The sequence below is a fragment of the Salmo salar genome, chromosome ssa05, assembly GCF_905237065.1.
Source record: "Salmo salar chromosome ssa05, Ssal_v3.1, whole genome shotgun sequence".
NCBI classification, from domain to species: domain Eukaryota; kingdom Metazoa; phylum Chordata; class Actinopteri; order Salmoniformes; family Salmonidae; genus Salmo; species Salmo salar.
Genome location: NC_059446.1, coordinates 59,935,322 through 59,957,493, shown reverse-complemented (window position 1 = coordinate 59,957,493; position 22,172 = coordinate 59,935,322). Strand labels below are relative to the sequence as shown.

The window sequence follows — 22,172 nt, the reverse complement described above, 5'->3', positions numbered from 1 at the left end:
AACTGACCAGGATGTGGAGGTTCCCACAATCATGGAGATATCTGGAGATGGTTGTTTGGGGTCGGTGGACCAAATGGATTAAGACGATTGGAAAGCCCATATGGCTTGATTTTCCCTGCCTGATTGTTCATTGCATCACTGATAAAATTCCTGTCAATGTTTTGATTATGACAGGGATGATGAGGATCTTTGTAACAATCATGATGATGGTTGTTGTTGTTATCAATGTTGTGTTATCATCCTACAGATCAGGTGGCTGACCTGCACCAAACCAGGAGTCAGTTAGGGAAAGTCTGTTTGATCATCCTGTGTCTGAGTGTCACACTAGGGCCATTGGTGACTTTCAGGACCAACTCGACTCAAGCTTGCTCCATTCCTCCCCCTTTCCACTCTAGCTGCCCTGTTCACACTGCCAAATACACTATAACACCAGTCAATGTTTCAACGCATCTAATGGTGTCTGCATACAAGGACCACAGGGGAAGGGGAGCCATGCAAATCATCGCCATGGTCGACCCACGCCTCTGTACTGTGTTCTGCTGCTCTGGATAGGCCCCCCAGGTCGCTCCAGCCGATGTCGTAATGCACAGCGTCCACTATGGATACCTGTATGCGGCCGAAGACATGCCCGGCCTTGAAGGACCAGGATGCAACGCCACATGTCACTCTCACCACACACCTCGAGAGCCAGGATGCACTCAACCAGACATTTCTGACTATCCAGAACAGGGAGAGATGGGAGGACTTCCCCTTTTACCTCACCGTGTGCATGTCCATGTTTGGAGACTACAACAACGTCAAGCAGTTTGTCCAGACCATGGAGTTTTACAAGCTCCTGGGGGTACAGAAGGTGTTCTTCCACCTCACCAGCTGTGGGCCTGACCTGGACAAGGTCCATCAGTACTACGCAGAAGAGGGCACTCTGGAGGTGATCGACTGGCCCATCAACCACTTCCTCCTACTGGGTAGGAGGCCCAGGAGCTGGAAGGGGACATCCACCTCAATGGCCAGCTGACCACCATGAACGAGTGCATCTACAGGAATATGTACAGGTCGCGGTTCGTGCTGCTGGCTGACGTTGATCAGCTCCTGGTCCCGGCCTCAAACATCTCTCTGCGACCCAACATGGAGGACCTACAGGGGCAGCCACCAGACGCAGCAGTGTTCCTGATGGAGACACACCACTTCCCTGTCACGGCTGGTACCACTACTCCAGACCATTCCACACGGAGGAGGGCGCCGGAGGTGGATCTCCTCGACTATGTCTACAGAGAACCTGTTCAGGAGGACGCCATCCACTCCTACAAGATGGTGGTCAACCCCTGGCTGGTGCTGCAGACAGACATGTTTGAGGTGACACAGAGCTATGTTGACACTGTTAGGGTTCTGTCCGATGTGTGTAAGATCATGCAAGTGAAAGAAGCTCAGAAAGGGAGCTGGTCCAACGAGCAGCTGGTCCTCAATAGAGGTCTCTGGGAATTCTGAGATTATCTCATGTCCATTATTGATTAAATTTGACAGAAATTAGGAATACATAAAACTCCTTGGGAGCATTTACTCAGTTAAAAGTTGGATATTGAGAATCAAAATGCAAGATTTCTGGGACTACAGGGTAAATCCATTTGAATACTATTTGACAGCACCCCTTTTGATTTGAAACCTTCCAAACATACAATGCATTAGGAAAGTACTCAGACCCCTTCACTTTTCCACATTTTGTGACGTTACGGCCTTATTCTAAAATGGAATATATATTTTTAAAAAAGTTTATCATCAATCTACACACAACACAGCACTATGACAAAGCAAAAAAGGATTTTTAGAAATTGTAGCAAAATCTGAAATATCATGTTTACATATGTATTCAGACCCTTTACTCAGTACTTTGTTGAAGCACTTTTGGCAGTGATTACAGCCTCGGGTATGACGCTACAATCTTGGCACACCTGTATTTGGGGAGTTGCTCCCATTCTTCTCTGCAGAGCCTCTCAAGCTCTGTCAGGTTGGATGGGGAGCGTCCCTGCACAGCTATTTTCAGGTCTCTCCAGAGATGTTTGATCGGGTTCAAGTCCAGGCTCTGGCTGGGCCACTCAAGGACATTCAGAAACGTGTCTCAAAGCCACTCCTGTGTTGTCTTGGCTGTATGCTTAGGGTTGTTGTCCTGTTGGAAGGTGAACCTTCGCCCTAGCCTGAAGTCCTGAGCGCTTTGGAGCAGGTTTTCATCAAGGTACTCTGTACTTTGCCCCGTTCATCTTTTCCTCGATTCTGACTAGTCTCCCAGTCCCTGCCGCTGAAAAACATCCCCACAGCATGATGCTGCTACCACCATGTTTCACCGTAGGGATGGTGACAGGTTTCCTCCAGACGTGACACTTGGCATTCAGGCCAAAGTGTTCCATCTTGGTTTCATCAGACCAGAGAACCTTGTTGGGCTGTCATGTGTCTTTTACTGAGGAGTGGCTTCCGTCTGGCCACTCTACCATAAAGGCCTGATTGGTTGGGTGCTGCAGAGATGGTTGTCTTCTGGAAGGTTCTCCCAACTCCACAGAAGAACTCTGGAGCTCTGTCAGAGTGACCATTGGGTTCTTGGTCACCTCCCTGACCAAGGCCTTTCTCCCCCGATTGCTCAGTTGGCAGGGTGGCCAGCTCTAGGAAGAGTCTTGGTGGTTCCAAACTTCTTCAATTTAAGAATGATGGAGGCCACTGTGTTCTTGGGGACCTTCAATGTTGCAGAAAGGTTTTGGTACCCTTCCCCAGATCTGTGCCTCAACACAATCCTGTCTCGGAGCTCTACGGAGAATTCCTTCGACCTCATGGCTTGGTTTTTGCTCTGACATGCACTGTCAACTGTGGGACCTTATATAGACAGATGTGCGCCTTTCCAAATCATGTCCAATCAATTGAATTTACCACAGGTGCACTCCAATCAAGTTGTAGAAACATCTCAAGGATGATCAATGGAAACAGGATGCACCTGAGCTCAATTTCAAGTCTCATAGCAAAGGGTCTGAATACTTATGTAAATAAGGTATTTCTGTATTTTGCTAAATTGTCTAAAAACCTGTTTTCACTTTGTCGTTATGGGCTATTGTGTGTAGATTGAGGACATTTTTTAATTGAATCCATTTTGAAATAAGGTTGTAACTTAACAAAATGTGGAAAAGGTCAAGGGGTCTGAATACTTTCCAAATGCACGGTATGTTAGCGAATGTTGTATACAACAATACATTTAAAACTTACACACAATGTAGGCTACAAACTGGCTTTTTCTATCCTTTGGTGGGCACATTTCACAATTGAATTTACTCAACACATTCACGAATGGTGGCTTTGATCAGTTTCGAGGTTTAGGAGCACACGCACATTGTTGTGTAAATCTCTCTTCACCCACCATCAACAATCTCTGCAATCCTCCTCCATGCCATGTACCTTATGATTTTGTCTCTGTATTCTAGCATAGCAAAATCATATAGAATTGGAAAACCAGACGCAGCGATGATTGGCTTTCCTCCGTCTTTTTTTGGTTGCGCTTGCTCGGAACTAATGACAGGCTGAACTACGTGCCACGAATGAAAGATTATCAAATATCTGCTCGTCACTTGATTGGTTAGCGGCAGCGATGGCCGCGTGCAATTTGCATAAAGTAGAGCAGAGCTGAACTTTTTATATCGCTCCGCTAGCAGAGTTCGCGCCGCTCACCTTCCCACAATCCCCTGCGCATTTCTCTGCGTGTTCCCATTGAAAATGAATGGGGCGGGACTTCGCCTGGCGAATTTGGAAGTGATGGAATCCCTACGATAGAAGTACCTGGCCTGCTTCTCGCTAATGTCAAATGTAGGAGAGTGCCCAGCTGGGCTTCTCAGTAATATTTTCTTCACCTCACACAGTAAGTCAACAAATTCATTTTTTTTAACCATTCAAATGAATGTGACATTATGCGAATACTTCGTTTGAATGGTTTTGTGCGTCGAAATAGGAAATAAAATGTAGCTATATGCAGAAAAGTCAACAGACAAGGACAAAATAGGCATATCAGTGGAGGCTGGTGGGAGAAGGATATAGGAGGGCAGGCTCATTGTAATGTCTGGAATGGTATGAATGGAAGTGTCTGACATATGAAACCTTATTTGACTCTGTTCCAAAAATTCAATTCCAGCTATTAGAATGAGCCCGTCCTCCTATAGCTCCTCCCACCATCCTCCTCTGGCCTATCTCTGTTAATGTTGTGCCAACCTGGCATTTCCTAATTTGTTGATTAATATAAGTAATAATCGGAATAACAATAATGAAATGCCATGATAATAACAAAGTGTAATTACTTGTTTCAAAATGGTTTTATTAAAAAGCATAGCAATGTTAAAAAGTGTGCAAACAGAGTTGTGAACAGTTATGTCGGTGACCGTGTACATTGGTCTGGACAATTACAAGACATTGACATTTAAGTAGGACTGTGACTTATCTAAAAACGCTTAAATTGTTCTAACTTAGACCCTATTTTACATGATCTGAGGTTTTTGTGTTGTGCCCACCATCGGTTGAGACACAACATGCTCTTGAATACAGGATGGGTGTCATGTTTGGCTGATAATTGTACTAACATTTTCATCAAATTTTTACTTTCAAATGGTACCACAAAGATGTTTGGAGGTTCAAATATGAGATATTGTCTTAAATAACACTGTCAATCCTCCAATGGAAACCTATTGAAATCAAATTTTATTTGTCACATGCGCTAAATACAACAGGTGTAGTAGACCTTACAGTGAAATGCTTACTTACAAGCCCTTAACCAACAATGCAGTTAAGAAAAAACACAATAAATAAATAAGAAATAAAAGTTACAAATAATTAAAGAGCAGCAGTAAAATAACAATAGCGAGGCTATATACAGGGGGTACGGGTACAGAGTCAATGTGCGGAGTAATTGATGCAGAGCAGTTGCCATAACCAGGCAGTGATGCAACCAGTCAGGATGCTCTCGATGGTGCAGCTGTAGAACTTTGAGGATCTGAGGACCCATGCCAAATCTTTTAAGTCTCCTGAGGGGGAATAGGTTTTGTCGTGCCTTCTTCACGACTGTCTTGGTGTGCTTGGACCGTGATAGTTTGTTGGTGATGTGGACACCAAGGAACTTGAAGCTCGATGCTGTTCATCGATTACAGCTCAGCATTTAACACCATAGCACCCTCCAAACTCGTCATTAAGCTCGAGACTTCCTGACGGGCCGCCCCCAGGTGGTGAGGGTAGGTAACAACATCTCCACCCCGCTGATACTCAACACTGGGTCCCCACAAGGGTGCGTTCTCAGCCCTCATCTGTACTCCCTGTTCACCCACGACTGCGTGGCCATGCACGCATCCAACTCAATCATCAAGTTTGCAGACGACACTACAGTGGTAGGCTTGATTACCAACAACGACGAGACGGCCTACAGGGAGGAAGTGAGGGCCCTCGGAGTGTGGTGTCAGGAAAATAACCTCGCACTCAATGTCAACAAAACAAAGGAGATGATCGTGGACTTAAGGAAACAGCAGAGGGAGCAGCCCTCTATCTACATTGACGGGACAGTAGTGGAGAGGGTGGAGAGTTAAGTTCCTCGGCGTACACATCATGGACAAACTGAAATGGTCCACCCACACAGACAGCGTGGTGAAGAAGGCGCAGCAGCGCCTCTTCAACCTCAGGAGGCTGAAGAAATTCGGCTTGTCACCAAAAACACTCACTAACTTTTACAGATGCACAATCGAGAGCATCCTGTCGGGCTGTATCACCGCCTGGTACGGCAGCTGCTCCGCCCATAACCGGAAGGCTCTCCAGAGGGTAGTGAGGTCTGCACAACGCATCACCGGGGGCAAACTACCTGCCCTCCAGGACACCTACACCACCCGATGTCACAGGAAGGCCAAAAAGATCATCAAGGACAACAACCACCCGAGCCACTGCCTGTTCACCCCGCTAACATCCAGAAGGCGAGGTCAGTACAGGTGCATCAAAGCTGGAACCGAGAGACTGAAAAACAGCTTCTATCTCAAGGCCATCAGACTGTTAAACAGCCATCACTAACATTGAGTGGCTGCTGCCAACATACTGACTCAACTCAAGCCACTTTAATAATGGGAAAATTGATGTAATCAATTTATCACTTGCCACTTTATATTATTTATATTAGATAATGTTTACATAACCTACATTATTCATCTCATATGTATCTACTATACGCCATACCATCTACTGCATCTTGCCATCTTGATGTAATTAGATGTATCACTAGCCACTTTAAACAATGCCACTTTTTATATAATGTTGTCATAACCTACATTACTCATCTCATATGAATATACTGTACTCTATACCATCTACTGCATCTTGCCATCCTTATGTAATATATCACTAGCCACCTTAAACAATGCTGCTTCATATGTATATACTGTACTCCATACCATCTATTACATCTTGCCTATGCCGTTCGGCCATCACTCATTTATATATTTTTACGTACATATTCGTATTCATTCCTTTACACTTGTGTGTACAAGGTAGTTGTTGTGGAATTGGTAGATTACTTGTTAGATATTACTACTACATGGTCGGAACTACGGTGGGCCAGCACAGAAAAAAAAATGTATGAAATGTATGCATTCACTACTGTAAGTCGCTCTGGATAAGAGCGTCTGCTAAATGACTAAAATGTAAATGTAAATGTAACTAGAAGCACAAGCATTTCGCTACACTTGCATTAACACCTGCTAACTATGTGTATGTGACAAATACATTTGATTTGATTTGAACCTGCTCCACTACAGCCCCGTCGATGAGAATGGGGGTGTGCTCGGTCCTCCTCTTCCTGTAGTCCTCAATCATGTCCTTTATCTTGATCACGTTGAGGAAGAGGTTGTTGTCCTGGCACCACACGGCCAGGTCTCTGACCTCCTCCCTATAGGCGGTCTCATCGTTGTCGGTGATCAGGCCTACCACTGTTGTGTCATCGGCAAACCTCATGATGGTGTTGGAGTCGTGCCTGGCCGTGCAGTCATGAGTGAACAGGGAGTACAGCAGGGGACTGAGCACGCACCCCAGAGGGGCCCCCCGTGTTGAGGATCAGCGTGGCGGATGTGTTGTTACCTACCCTTAACACCTGGGGGCGGCCCATCAGGAAGTCCAGGATCCAGTTGCAGAGGGAGGTGTTTAGTCCCAGGGTCCTTAGCTTAGTGATGAGCTTTGAGGGCACTATGGTGTTGAACGCTGAGCTGCAGTCAATTAATAGCATTCTCACATAGGTGTTCCTTTTGTCCAGGTGTGAAAGGGCAGTGTGGAGTGCAATAGAGATTGCATCATCTGTGGATCATTTGGGGCGGTATGCAAATTGGAGTGGGTCTAGGGTTTCTGGGAGAATGGTGTTGATGTGAGCCATGACCGGCCTTTCAAAGCACTTCATGGCTACAGATGTGAGTGCTACGGGTTGGCAATCATTTAGGCAGGTTACCTTAGTGTTCTTGAGCACAGGGACTATGGTGGTCTGCTTGAAACATGTTGGTATTACAGATTATCAAAATAAAGAAAGTTGCACACTCCATGTATAAACTCCCAGCAATGTAATGGGTATTTACCAACATTTCGGCATCACTGTGCCTTGTGTATTACCTCACTGTGCCACTGTGTATTACAGACTTAGGCAGGGAGAGGTTGAAAATGTCAGTGAAGACACTTGCCAGTTGGTCAGCACATGCTCCGAGTGCATGTCCTGGTAATCCGTCTGGCACTTTGTCCCTGTTTAAAGGTCTTATTCACACCGGCTGCGGAGAGCGTGATCACACAGTCGTCCGGAACAGCTGATGCTCTCATGCATGCTTCAGTGTTACTTGCCTCGAAGTGAGCATAGAAGTAATTTAGCTTGTCTGGTAGGCTCGTGTACTGGGCAGCTCATAGCTGTGCTTCCCTTTGTAGTCTGTAATAGTTTGCAAGCCCTGCCACATCCGACGAGCGTCGGAGCCGACGGTGTAGTACGATTCAATCTTAGTCCTGTATTGACTCTTTGCCTCTTTGTTAGTTCGTCGGAGGGCATAGCGGGATTTCTTATAACCTTCTGGGTGTGAGTCCCGCTCCTTGAAAGCGGCAGCTCAACCCTTTAACTCAGTGCGGATGTTGCCTGTAATCCATGGCTTCTGGTTGGGGGCATGTAAGTGCGGTCACTGTGGGGACGACGTCATCAACACACTTATTGATGAAGCCAGTGACTGATGTGGTGTACTCCTCAATGCCATTGGAAGAATCCCAGAACATATTCCAGTCTGTGCTAGCAAAACAGTCCTGTAACTTAGCATCTGCTTCATCTGACCACTTTCTTATTGCCCGAGTCACTGGTGCTTCCTGTTTTAGGAAAGTATAGATAATAGAATAAACATGACCATTTAAGTTGAGATTCAATGGTGGGTGGACCGGAGGCCATCTTTGTGGTAGTAATTAGAAGTTCAAATTTGTATTCATTTCAATTGTGTACCCACTGTTCCAGATAAATTGCAGTGGTCTGAAGGGATAGGTCCATTCTATGAATTGTATTTCTATGATTCAAATGACACTCACCCTGTACTTAAGAGCATGTTGTGTCAACTGATGGCAGGCACAACACAAAAACCTCAGATGATGTAAAGTAGGGTCTAAGTTACAACATATGTGAATATGAAGAAAAAAATACCTGAGTTTAAGCATTTAGATAATTGACGTTAAAGGTTCAAATCTGTTTTTATATCTAGAAATTATGAAATAATTTGACAGCCCTGTTTGTAAGCTTTTAAATTATATCAAACTCAACAGTTTATATTTTCCAGTGATGAAGACAATGGGTAAACTTTGAGCAGTTTTATCTTTATCTTTTATGTTTTGGCATTCGGGTAAAAAAAAACAACTTTCTGACCACCTGGGCATGGGCAAACATGTATGGAAAGTTTGGTTTAAACCAAAAGGGATGCTGTCAAAAAGTGATTGAATTTAAAATGCATTTACCCTACTGTGTTTCTATTTGCATTGAGGTCAAAGGTGACCAACGCCATGATACATACACAGCAGTACTGTAGATAAATATTTTTGAAAAAAATACATGTTTAATAATCAATGATGTGTAGTTTTGGAAGGATGTCATCAATTTTGAGATTTTGTCAGACGGATTATTAAACACTTATTGAAATCTAGTTTGTGGTGGACAAAATATTAATAGTATTGACTTATGTACGCTACATGACCAAATGTACGTGGAAATCTGCTCGTCAAACATCTCATTCCAAAATCAAGGGCATTAATATGGAGTTGGTCCCCCCTTTGCTGCTGTAACAGCCTCCACTCTTCTGGGAAGGCTTTCCACTAGATGTTGGAACATTGCTGCGGGGACTTGCTTCCATTCAGCCACAAGAGCATTAGTTTGCTGACTTTGCTTACAGAGGCAGTTTGGAACTCGGTAGTGAGTGATGCAACTGAGGACAGATGATTTTACGCACTTCAGCGGTCCTGTTCTGTGAGCTTGTGTGGCCTAGCACCTCGCAACTGAGCCATTGTTGCTCTTTGACATTTTCCCTTCACAATAACAGCAATTACAGTTGACCAGGGCAGCTCTAGCAGGGGAGAAATTTGACAAAATGACTTGTTGGAAAGGTGGCATCCTATGACGGTGCTACGTTGAAAGTCACTGAGCTCTTCAGTAAAGCCATTCTATTGCCAATGTTTGTCTATGGAGATTGCATGGTGGTGTGCACGATTTTATACACCTGTTTGTGTCTGAAATAGTCAAATCCACTAATTTGAAGGGGTGTCCACATACTTTTGTATATATACAGTGCATTCGGAAAGTGTCAGACCCCTTAAATTTTTCCACATTTTATTACATTACAACCTTATTCTAAAATACAATAAAATAAAATAACACACTTTCCTCACCAATCTACACACAATACCCCACAATGACAAAGCGAAAACAGGTTTTTAGAATTTTTTGCAAATGTATAAAATAAAAACAGATACCTTATGTAAATAAGTATTCAAACCCTTTGCTATGAGACTTGAAATTGAGCTCAGGTGCATCCTGTTTCCATTGATCATCCTTCAGATGTTTCTACAACTTGATTGGAGTCCACCTGTGGTAAATTCAATTAATTGGACATGATTTGGAAAGGCACACACCTGTCTATATAAGGTCCCACAGTTGACAGTGCACTTTAGAGCAAAAACCAAGCCATGAGGTCGAAGGAATGGTAAGGAGAGCTCTGAGACAAGATTGTGTCGAGGCACAGATCTGGGGAAGGGTACCAAAACCTTTCTGCAGCCTTGAAGGTCCCCAAGAACACAGTTGTTTCCTTCATTCTTAAATGGAAGAAGTTTGAAACCACCGAGACTCTTCCTAATGCTGTCCGTCCGGCCAAACTGAGAAATCAGGGGAGAAGGGCCTTGGTCAGGGAGGTGACCAAGAACCCGATGGTCACTCTGACAGAGCTCTAGAGTTCCTCTGTGGAGATGGGAGAACCTTCCAGAAGGACAACCATCTCTGCAGCACTCCAACAATCTGGCCTTTATGGTAGAGTGGCCAGACAGAAGCCACTCCTCAGTAAAAGACACATGACAGCCCACTTGGAGTTTGCCAAAAGGCATCTAAAGGACTCTCAGACCATGAGAAACAAGGTTCTCTAGTTTGATGAAACCTAGACTGAACTTTTTGCCCTGAATGCCAAGCGTCACGTCTGGAGGAAACCTGGCACCGTCCTTACGGTTTAGCATGGTGGTTGCAGAATCATGCTGTGGGGATGTTTTTCAGTGGCAGGGACTGGGAGACTAGTCAGGATCGAGGGAAAGATGAACTGAGCAAAGTACAGAGAGATCCTTGATGAAAACCTGCTCCAGCATACAGCCAAGACAACGCAGGAGTGGCTTTGAGACAAGTTTCTGAATGTACTTGAGTGGCCCAGCCAGAACCCGGACTTGAACCCGATCAAACATCTCTGGAGAGACCTGAAAATACTTGTGCAGGGATGCTCCCCATCCAACCTGACAGAGCTTGAGAGGATCTGCAGAGAAGAATGGGAGAAACTCCCCAAATACATGTGTGCCAAGCTTGTAGTGTCATACCCAAAAAGACTCGAGGCTGTAATCGCTGCCAAAGGTTCTTCAACAAAGTACTGAGTAAAGGGTCTGAATACCTATGTAAATGTGATATTTCAGTTTTTTCATAAATTTGCAAAAATGTCAACCTGTTTTTGCTTTGTAATTTTGGGGTATTGTGTGTAGATTGAGTGAAAAAAAATATTTGCTCCATTTTAGAATAAGGCTGTAACTTAACAAAATGTGGAAAAAGTCAAAGGGTCTGAATACGTTCCGAATGCAGTGTACCTGCATCACATGTAATCTGCTAAATTTGAACCTGGATGACAAATACATGATCAAGCTGTCTTAACATTGAATCCCGAATCTTATCAACATTCCCTTGTCATGGTTGTCTATGACCCTTTTGGCTGGACTGGGAGTAGTTGGCCTCCAAATGGCTCTGGAGCAATCCCATCATGCCCTGCTGTGGTAAATATTCTCTGGTCAGTGATGAGCCTCTCTAATAAGCAGCTACTTATAGTCAGACTCACTGGAGCCACAGTCTGGAGGTAAACAAGACCATTATTTGTCCTTATTACAAGCCACACACACCTCCAACATAATATCCGTCTTAAACAAAATATATTTATGTCAGCCGTAGCCAAATAAATCACACGGTTGTCTATATGTATTGTGCTTCAACAGGACAGAGATTGTCCTGTTACAAAACTCCAGCTGCACTGCTAGCCTAAACAAAGAAACTCTATTATTCTCTCTCCATTCCTCTCCCAGCTCTCTTTCTCCTCCTTTCCATTACTTTTACATGGACTGTTAGCCTTCATTTCCTTTCCAGATAAACAATCTGTCACTGCTATAATAAAAATCGTAACCTTCATTGAATGTCATTGACAAACGTTGCTAGAAAATTGATCTGGGACTAAGGCAGCAAAAAAGAAGAACCAGACAGGGCAAAGGTCCTCTAGTAATATCTGGAGCATGAGGAGGAAGAAACGAGATTGGATAGTAAGGCATAAGATGTAATTGTAGTGGGTGTGTGGGAGAATTTCCTCAGACATATGTTATGATGATTATGGCAGAGTTTTCCCTGGCCGGATCACATGACCAGAAAAAAAATCCTGGCTCTACTATGACCCTTAACCTAACGTTACTCTGCTGTTCTCTAATTTTAACTCATTCCAGCACTAATTTCTGAATGTCTTGGCTATTTTTGACCATGTTTTTTCCCCCTTAATGACCACTGACAGAGGTGTGAACATACAGGATTCCAACCTGTCAGACTTCTACATCAAAGCAAACTAATCCAGGGTGCATGTGACAATGACATCATTATTTTATAGACTAACTAGCTAGACTCAGGCCTGCACAGAAACCAAGACAGCTAGTTCGTTAGCTACTATAGCTTATTTATTTGTGGTGACTGGGGTATCTGACACATTAACTACATGTTGACATCAATTGCTAACTAATTATCAACTTAGCTAGCTAACTGTAAACAAAGGCGATTGTCATGGCTGACACAGCTAACCAGATACGAGCTAGTTAACTACCTTTACTTGATTCGTCAGGCTAATAACTGTCTAGATGTGCTCGATACTTATGATTATCTTCCGTAATCCTTGTCTGCTTGACTTCCAATCTCAACCGCCCGGCAGTGCCCTGTTGCTCCACTCCCCTACCCATCTCACCTGCCTCACCGACGGGCTGAACTCGAACTCCCCTGCCTCTTTCAAATCCAGCCAGATCATTGGCATACGGGGGACCGCCTCCATCGCGGCCAGCGACTGCACCGAGCCTGAGTTCAAGTGACTTCAATTTAAATATCACTTCAGCAGTTTTTAATTCAGTGGATTTCTAACTATATATTGTTTTTTATAATCCCAAAACAACTGTGTCATGTCTCCATTTACACTTCAACAGGAAACGATGGACACTAAGGGACGTGACGCCAGAAGGAACATTCCAGTGCGCAAATGTTTATGGGAGATGTAGTTCACTATATTAGATCAGACTAGTTGTTTCACTAGATGGTTTGAATTTGAAACATCTAGCTATATTCAGTGTCTTTAGTTAGACAATAACTACATGACATAATAGTATATCTTATGTAAAGTGATACTAATGTATTGTATCATCATGTTTGAGCGTGGGAACATTTGTGGAACATTTTTTCTGCACACTATATACTATTACCACTTCCGGTGTGCCTGGCCGCCATATTTGATTCTGCAAAAAATATAAATATTATGATATTTGTTTAGCTGTCTAGCAAAGTTACGAAAGTGTAATAAACACACATTCGGCGGCAGAAATTAGAAGAGTTGCACGTTTAGCGAACGACTATCTAAGGTAAGCAACACTTGAAAATCGAATCCATAGTTAGCTGTAGCTAAATAACAAACCGTGTAAAAAAGCTCTGCAACTTAGCTAGTTATCTAACGTTAAGCTAACGAGCTAGCTACTTGTAAAACTAAGTGATTGACATTGTTAGCTATCTAGCTAGCTATCTTGCAATGTAGCTAAATACCCCAAACGCCAACGCGAAATACTATTAAGATGTTATTGATTATGTGTCGGGGATATGCTCCTTTTGAAGTCTTGTGAAAGTCAAAGCCATCTTCAGTTCTGAATGCTAGTAACTAGCTAGCTAGCAATAATAGTGCGGATGTGGAAGTAGCCAGATTCGGTGTCCACTTCTTTGACATCCGTAGTTTCATATTCGACTTCCACCGGAACATAACACCAACCAAGTATCAAAGCATGTAGTGTTGATTATTACTTTATTCGATGTATTACTAGCTAACGAGAAAAGTTCAAGCCCAGATAAATGAACTGTGCGATCATTCAGTCAGTGTTTCTTCAGCTAGCCTGTGACTTGACACTGTATTTTAGTAAAATAAATAATTTCACTTTTGCCAAGTTGGTTCTTATTGCTGCCACAATTGCACATGGGTTCTGACTACGATTGCTTCACATTTACAAAAACGGAATATTTCCTAGTACTGCAATTTTTCCTTCAATACAACCATCAACATTACACCAATAAAACATATTGATGCAACATGTTTCACAGAGCATAAACAATACTATTTTGGCAGCAAAAAAACATTCTCTAGACTTTTTAGCAATGCCTGGCTTATATTCACTCAAGAGGTTTGTCTTATTGCTTTGACACTTACGCAAAAGCACTCTTTCTGTCTCCCAGTAGATGTCACTGGTTGACCTGGGGAAGCGGCTGCTGGAGGCTGCGCGGGCAGGGCTGGATGATGATGTCAGGACCCTCATGGTCAATGGAGCTCCCTTCACCACTGATTGGGTAAGGTTCTCACTGTAGGGATACTCACATCCACTCACCTCATGTAGCCTAACACAGAGATATTGTTCCTCAGATCTCTTGCGGTACATCACAAATCTACCTATGTTGCCGTGCTGGCTTCTTTCACACAATCCAGACACAGTGTTGTAGGGACTGGGTCCTCATAAACCAAACTGTGTGTTCTAGCTGGGGACATCCCCGCTCCATCTAGCGGCTCAGTACGGACACCACTCCACTGCTGAGGTGCTTCTTCGAGCAGGCGTTAGCAGGGATGCCCGGACCAAAGTGGACAGGACCCCACTCCACATGGCGGCCACGGAGGGCCACTCCAATATAGTGGAGCTGCTAGTCAGTGTAAGGGCAACCAAATGTAAAGCTGACCGTATTCAGCTGTTTATATGAAAAACATAACAGTTCTATTTTTAATAAAGTGACTAAAAAACAAATGTTATTTTATTCATGTTGAATGTTCAACACCCTCATTTTGGAATCTAGGCTACCCGTCTCACTTTCCTATCTATTTTCCACCACTGGGGGGCGTGCTGTACTCCCTAGCAGAGTGGAGCTGACATCAACGCTAAGGACATGCTGAAGATGACAGCCCTGCACTGGGCGGCCCAGCACGGTCACAGAGATGTGGCAGAGTTGCTGCTCAAATATGGAGCAGACGTCCACTCCCTCAGCAAGTTTGACAAGACGCCCTTTGACATCGCCATGGACACCAGCAATACTGAGCTCATGATACTGTTACAGGTGAAGGGACTGTGGGTGTGTGTGTGTGTGTGTGTGTTTTGTATTTATATGGCTCTGATGTTCATTTGTTTTCACGAAAATGCCCTTATGTCTGTATAAGAAGGGAGGTGAACACGAGGGAAAATCATCTAAACACATGCAAGTATGTGTTCTTATCGCTGGTTTATGTAACACGTGTTGAGACCCTGAAGGTTGAACTGTTTCCCAGTATGTGGGAGGAACTGTGTCTGTTCTTGTTAGATAACATCTTCAAGGTGTGTTTTGTGTATGTACACAGGATGGCATGCAAAACCAAGTGAACATGAACCCAGAGCCCCAGTTCATCATCTCCTCTGCTGGGGTCGTGAACCTCTCTGACCTCGTCAACACCACCGCCAAGTCAGGTATGGGCAACTGGAGCACAGGTTACAGTAAGTTAGGTACAACTTTAAGTAGAGGTATAGCAAATATAACTCACTGACATTTATACACTGCTCAAAAAAATAAAGGGAACACTTAAACAACACAATGTAACTCCAAGTCAATCACACTTCTGTGAAATCAAACTGTCCACTTAGGAAGCAACACTGATTGACAATAAATTTCACATGCTGTTGTGCAAATGGATTAGACAACAGGTGGAAATTATAGGCAATTAGCAAGACACCCCCAATAAAGGAGTGGTTCTGCAGGTGGTGACCACAGACCACTTCTCAGTTCCTATGCTTCCTGGCTGATGTTTTGGTCACTTTTGAATGCTGGCGGTGCTTTCACTCTAGTGGTAGCATGAGACGGAGTCTACAACCCACACAAGTGGCTCAGGTAGTGCAGCTCATCCAGGATGGCACATCAATGCGAGCTGTGGCAAGAAGGTTTGCTGTGTCTGTCAGCGTAGTGTCCAGAGCATGGAGGCGCTACCAGGAGACAGGCCAGTACATCAGGAGACGTGGAGGAGGCCGTAGGAGGGCAACAACCCAGCAGCAGGACCGCTACCTCCGCCTTTGTGCAAGGAGGAGCAGGAAGAGCACTGCCAGAGCCCTGCAAAATGACCTCCAGCAGGCCACAAATGTGCATGTGTCTGCTCAAACGGTCAAGAAACAGACTCCATGAGGGCCCGACGTCCACAGGTGGGGGTTGTGCTTACAGCCCAACACCGTGCAGGACGTTTGGCATTTACCAGAGAACACCAAGATTGGCAAATTCGCCACTGGCGCCCTGTTCTCTTCACAGATGAAAGCAGGTTCACACTGAGCACGTGACAGACGTGACAGAGTCTGGAGACGCCGTGGAGAACATTCTGCTGCCTGCAACATCCTCCAACATGACCGGTTTGGCGGTGGGTCAGTCATGGTGTGGGGTGGCATTTCTTTGGAGGGCCGCACAGCCCTCCATGTGCTCGCCAGAGGTAGCCTGACTGCCATTAGGTACCGAGATGAGATCCTCAGCCCCTTTGTGAGACCATATGCTGGTGTGGTTGGCCCTGGGTTCCTCCTAATGCAAGACAATGCTAGACCTCATGTGGCTGGAGTGTGTCAGCAGTTCCTGCAAGAGGAAGGCATTGATGCTATGGACTGGCCCGCACGTTCCCCAGACCTGAATCCAATTGAGCACATCTGGAACATCATGTCTCGCTCCAACGCCACGTTGCACCACAGACTGTCCAGGAGTTGGCGAATGCTTTAGTCCAGATCTGGGAGGAGATCCCTCAGGAGACCATCCGCCACCTCATCAGGAGCATGCCCAGGCGTTGTAGGGAGGTCATACAGGCACGTGGAGGCCACACACACTACTGAGCCTCATTTTGACTTGTTTTAAGGACATTACATCAAAGTTGGATCAGCCTGTAGTGTGGTTTTCCACTTAAACTTTGAGTGTGACTCCAAATCCAGACCTCCGTGGGTTGATAAATTTGGATTTCCATTGATTATTTTTGTGTGATTTTGTTGTCAGCACATTCGACTATGTAAAGAAAAAAGTATTTAATAAGATTATTTCATTCATTCAGATCTAGGATGTGTTATTTTAGTGTTCCCTTTATTTTTTTGAGCAGTGTATTTGATATAAATGGGGAACCTTAGTTACCACCTGACCTCACCCAAGACACTTCTAAATGTGATGACTTGATTGAGGTTTTGCATTGTCTTATTATTCCAGGAGAATCTGTCTCTACCACCTCAGTCCTGGCAACACTGGCAGCCCTGGCAGAAGCCTCCGGTCCCATGGGTAACAATGCAGGTAAGTGATGTCTATGCATAACCATGAGGATAACACTACAAATTACTCTGAGCTGCTCATGTTACAATTAATAGTACTTCGATCTATATCATTCTATAAAATTATGATAACTCTCTGTGCGTTAGGGCTAACACGATCTGTATTATATTTCTTAGACTGCAATGGTAAGTAACTATCTTTCCCACAGGCAAATCTGAGGATGCGATCGCTGCAGATTCTGTGGACTCGGCCATTCAGCATGTAGTGGGCGATGGAGGTCAGAGGGTCATCACCATAGTGACGGACCAACACGGCAACCTGCAGCCAGCAGGACTTGGACAGCAGTTCTTTGTCACTATGCAGGGGCAGCAAAGTAAGTAGGAAACCACAGCCATATATAGCCATTTATACACTCAGTGGCCAGTTTATTAGGCACACCACCCATTCACAAATGGTTCGCTCCTACAGACAGTGAGCCACGTGGCCGTGGCTTGCTATAAAAGCAGATAGACAGGCATCAGGGCATTCAGTTACTGTATGATTGACTGTTAGAATGGGCAAAATGAGTGACCTATGCTACTTTGAGCATGGTATGATTGTCGGTGCCAGGCTCACCGGTTCCAGTATTTCAGAAATGGCATTTCCTGGGCTTTTCACGCACGACAGTATCTAGGGTTTACAGAGAATAGTGCGACAAACAAAAAAACATCCAGTCAGTGGCAGTCCTGTGGGCAAAAAACTTGTTGATGAGAGAGGTCGAAGGAGAATGGCAAGAATCATGCAAGCTAACAGGCAGGCCTCAAACAGGCAAATAACGGCACAGTACAACAATGGTGTGCAGAACGGCATCTCGGAACGCACAAATTGTCGATCCTTGTTACGGATGGGCTATTGCAGCAGACGACCACACCAGGTTCCACTCCTATCAGATAAAAACAAGAAAAGGCCTCTTGATAGGTCCCTTGATACCAATTGAGCAACATTTGAATGCTACAACTTATAGAATCCGTGCCCTGAATAATTCAGACTGTTCTGGATGCAAAGGGGTGTCCGACCCGGTACTTGATGGGTGTACCCAATAAACTGGCCACTGAGTGTATATTTTAGTTTACATTGTGCTCATGTCAGCCTTTTTCAAGACATTACAATGAATGCATTCATGAGTTTGTGTTTTGTTTCTGTAGTGGTGGCTGTCCCGGCTGGTCAGATCACAGAGGAGGTGGTGGAACAGGAGCCTTATCCCTCTCCGGCACGCAAGAGGAGAATAGAGCCTGCAGCCATCCTAACCAGACCCAAAGAAAAGGTCAGCAATGGTCCCCATGTTTGTTGCTTGGCATAATATTCTGAAATCGTTTCTCTCTTCTTACTGTATGTGCCCAATGTTCTCAGAAAGCGAAGTCAGGGGACAGCAGTCGGGAGCAGCTCCAGAAGCAGTTGCAGGAGGCCAACCGGAAGGCCCAGGAGTACCGCACACAGCTCCTACAGAAGGAGCAGGAAGCTGAGCAGTACCGCCTCCGACTAGAGGAGGCCATTGAGCAACAACAGAGCAACAATACCAGCATTGCTACTGGTTCTATCAGCACAGGTGTCCAGGAGGTAGAGGAGGAGGTGGTCCAAATAGAAAAACAATGTGAGACAGAGGAGAGAGTTGTAGAGGAAGACAAAGTGGAAGGGGAGGAGGACATCCCATTTCCGGAAGACACCATTCTGGTTAAAGTGGAGGAGGAGCTGGATTCAGGGGAGGGTGAACAGATAACGGTGGATGAGACCGAGGAAACGGAGAAGGCTTCAACTAAGGTCACAACAACCCCCAAACGGGGGAGAGGGAGGGGACGAGGACGTGGAAGGAGGCGGTAGTCAAGTCTCCCTCTGTTCTCTTGGTGTTCTCTCATGATATGTCTTGTTTTATGCTTTTATATTAATATTAACGGTTATTACTTGTTTGTTATTAGAGAACAATAACGTTGTACTTGTATTTGTAACTAGGTTTTAAGATTATTTTATTTACTTGCAATACTTTTGATGAAGAAGCCATTGGCGAGCACTTGTAAGCTAACGCTGAGCCATATGTGGGAGGAGTTAAGGATGCAGATGGCTCCACAGTGTACAAACTATTCTGTGAATTTAGAGAAAGTAAGAAAAGGCATGTTTGCATAGGAGTGTAAATACTGCAATGTGGGTTTGATTGCACTGTGCATTAATTCTCCTAAGAATAAGGTTTGCAACACATTCGAAATAGGATATTCAATCCACAGCATTTCTGGTTCCTGTCATCAGCGTCATGTTTAAAATGGTAGAATCAAGTTAGCTCAAGTGTATAGTACTAACTGAGCAAATGTATCTGATTCTTCCGAAAAGGTTGTCCAAGGCTGGCTAAGTTGTAGTTATTTGCGTACCTCAATGTGTGAGTGTTTGGGCATGCGTGGGTGAGGTCGAGGTGTGGGATATCGGTGTTTCTTTGCTAGTCGGCCAGCTTTCTTAAATCTCAGTCTTAAATATCCTCTTCTAGTACTATTTTAGTTGCAGACCACTCAGACACTAAAATTACTGTAGGTTTTCATTTTTTGTTCCAAGTAATGTTAGATTTTAGAGTTAATGTGTAAGTTAATGTTATTCTTAAGCTCTTATTTTTGTTCCTTTTGTAATTTTAAAGCATTACACTCTGTATAGACCAGCGTCTGTCAATAGACATTGATCTGTCATCGCAGTCCAGTTTAAACTAATACTCTCAGAAAAATATTGTTTACATATGCTCTCTTTGATGGCTAGTTAGTTTTGCACTATGTCCTTCTATGTGTTTTTATAATGTTCATAAAGAAACACTATTAGTGGTTATCTTCCATTTGGTTAGGATAAAAAAAAATTAAAAAAAACATTTTGCTACAAAATAATGTTAGTGAGTCAATATGGGAAAATGTTGAATTGTTTTTTTATGTGGAATACCCCTTTTCTTAACAAATTTATTTTTAGAATTCAATAAATAAGCACTTATTGTTATTCTATCCATGCATGTTACTTGTCCTTTTTGATTATTTATTATATGACTATTGCTCATCGACAAACAATGCATCTACATACACTGAGTGTACAAAACATTAGGAACACTTGCTCTTTCCATGACAGACTGACCAGGTGAACCCAGGTGAAAGCTATGATCCCTTATTGATGCCACTTCTTAAATCCACTTCAATCAGTGTAGATAAACGGGAGGAAACAGGTTAAATAATGTTTTTTATGCCTTGAGACATGGATTGTGTATGTGTCCCATTCAGAGGGTGAATGGTCAAGACAAAATATTTAAGTGCCTTTGAACGGGGCATGGTAGTAGGTTTCCCATGTGTATCAAGAATGGCCCACCACCCAAAGGACATCCAGCCAACTTGACAAAAATGTAGGAAATATTGTGGTCAACATGGGCCAGCATCCCTGTGGAACGCTTTTGACACCTTGTACAGTCCATGCCCCAATAGGGGGTTGCAACGCAATATTAAGGTGTTCCTAATGTTTTGTACACTCCGTGTATACCTGCAGGCATATAAAACAATCCAAATCTTATGTTTTGAATTAGCCCTGACTGACTAGTTTTAATGAATTTTTTGGTTGTATAAGGTTCACCATATAGCTTCTGTAAGTAATTATTACAATGGAGCATTTCTTTTTTGCCTCGTTGAGCCTGAGAGGTTTTTTTTAATTTCATATTTTCTCTTGAGGACTGCTGATTAAGTTCATCTAACTTTACTTCTATTTATAGCATTAATTTCACAATGATGTCCCTGGTGACCAATCAGGAAAATTACAAGCAATTTTTTTTAAGTGCTTAGCTGTACATGTACAGTGTCTCTTCTGTTCTTTATACAGCTGTGATGGTTTCAGCAATGTACCATAGTACATCGGTGTCTCTATGTGGTCATGGCAGAGCTGTGCACCATGTTTCAACCCAAGAAGCTTAGAAGAAAGAAGTAATATAAAGTGCATGTACCTTAAAGGCCCAGGAGTCTTCAAAGGATATTGGTTAGATTCATTTTCCCTTTTTACCTACTGGACATATATCCTGTAGCTAGTTTTCTCCACACCCATTTCTTCCTATTGTCAGTAAATGGAGGTATGATAAATGTTGCACCCCAACAGAGGAATCATTCCCCTGCACTGCAAAATCGATTGTGCAATTCCAATATTCTCTTTAAGTCCTACTCATGGCCATTCCCACTCACAGGGGAACATTCCCAAGAAAACTGTTTACAGACCATTAAATAAACTTGAATAGACTACAGCAGAAAAACTAAAACAGCCCCTTTGGGAATGAAATGAAGTCAGTGCATATACAGTTGAAGTGGGAAGTTTACATACACCTTAGCTAAATACATTTAAACTCAGTTTTTCACAATTCCTGACATTTAATCCTAGTAAAAATTCCCTGTATTAGGTCAGTTAGGATCACCACTTTATTTTTAGAATGTGAAATGTCAGAATAATAGTAGAGAGAATGATTTATTTCAGCTTTTATTTCTCTCATCACATTCCCAGTGGGTCAGAAGTTTACATACACTCAATTAGTATTTGCTAGCTTTGCCTTTAAATTGCTTAACTTGGGTCTAATGTTTAGTGGTAGCCCACAAGCTTCCCACAATAAGTTGGGTGAATTTTGACCCATTCCTCCTAACAGAGCTGGTGTAACTTAGTCAGGTTTGTAGGCCTCCTTGCTCGCACACGCTTTTTCAGTTCTGCCCACAAATTCTCTATGGGATTGAGGTCAGGGCTTTGTGATTGCCACTCCAATACCTTGACTTTGTTGTCTGTAAGCGATTTTGCCACAACTTTGGAAGTATGCTTG

The 22,172-nt window shown here is 43.7% G+C and overlaps 2 protein-coding genes across 5 annotated transcripts in view; one reads left to right on the top strand and one right to left on the bottom strand.

Moving 5' to 3' along the window:
- Window positions 1-13,170, bottom strand: part of LOC106605337 (tyrosine-protein phosphatase non-receptor type 23) — a 30,384-nt gene extending 17,214 nt beyond the window's left edge. The window contains 1 exon segment of the mRNA XM_014200837.2: window positions 12,768-13,170. Coding sequence (XP_014056312.2) covers window positions 12,768-12,851 — 84 coding nt within the window. The 5' untranslated portion in view covers window positions 12,852-13,170.
- Window positions 13,171-13,279: 109 nt separating this feature from the next.
- Window positions 13,280-20,343, top strand: LOC106605340 (GA-binding protein subunit beta-1). 4 transcript variants are annotated; one of them, XM_014200844.2, is made up of 9 exons: window positions 13,280-13,428; window positions 14,285-14,395; window positions 14,582-14,749; window positions 14,951-15,148; window positions 15,426-15,558; window positions 17,282-17,362; window positions 17,550-17,714; window positions 18,526-18,644; window positions 18,731-20,343. In XM_014200844.2, the coding sequence occupies exons 2-9, from the start codon at window positions 14,288-14,290 to the stop codon at window positions 19,196-19,198; spliced, it is 1,440 nt and encodes a 479-aa protein (XP_014056319.1). In that variant the 5' UTR covers window positions 13,280-13,428; window positions 14,285-14,287; the 3' UTR covers window positions 19,199-20,343. The 4 variants fall into 4 exon arrangements, with proteins under 4 accessions (XP_014056319.1, XP_014056321.1, XP_014056323.1 ...); XM_014200846.2 differs by having other exon boundaries at window positions 13,282-13,428; window positions 14,954-15,148; XM_014200848.2 differs by having other exon boundaries at window positions 13,282-13,428; window positions 15,426-15,531.
- Window positions 20,344-22,172: the final 1,829 nt, after the last annotated feature.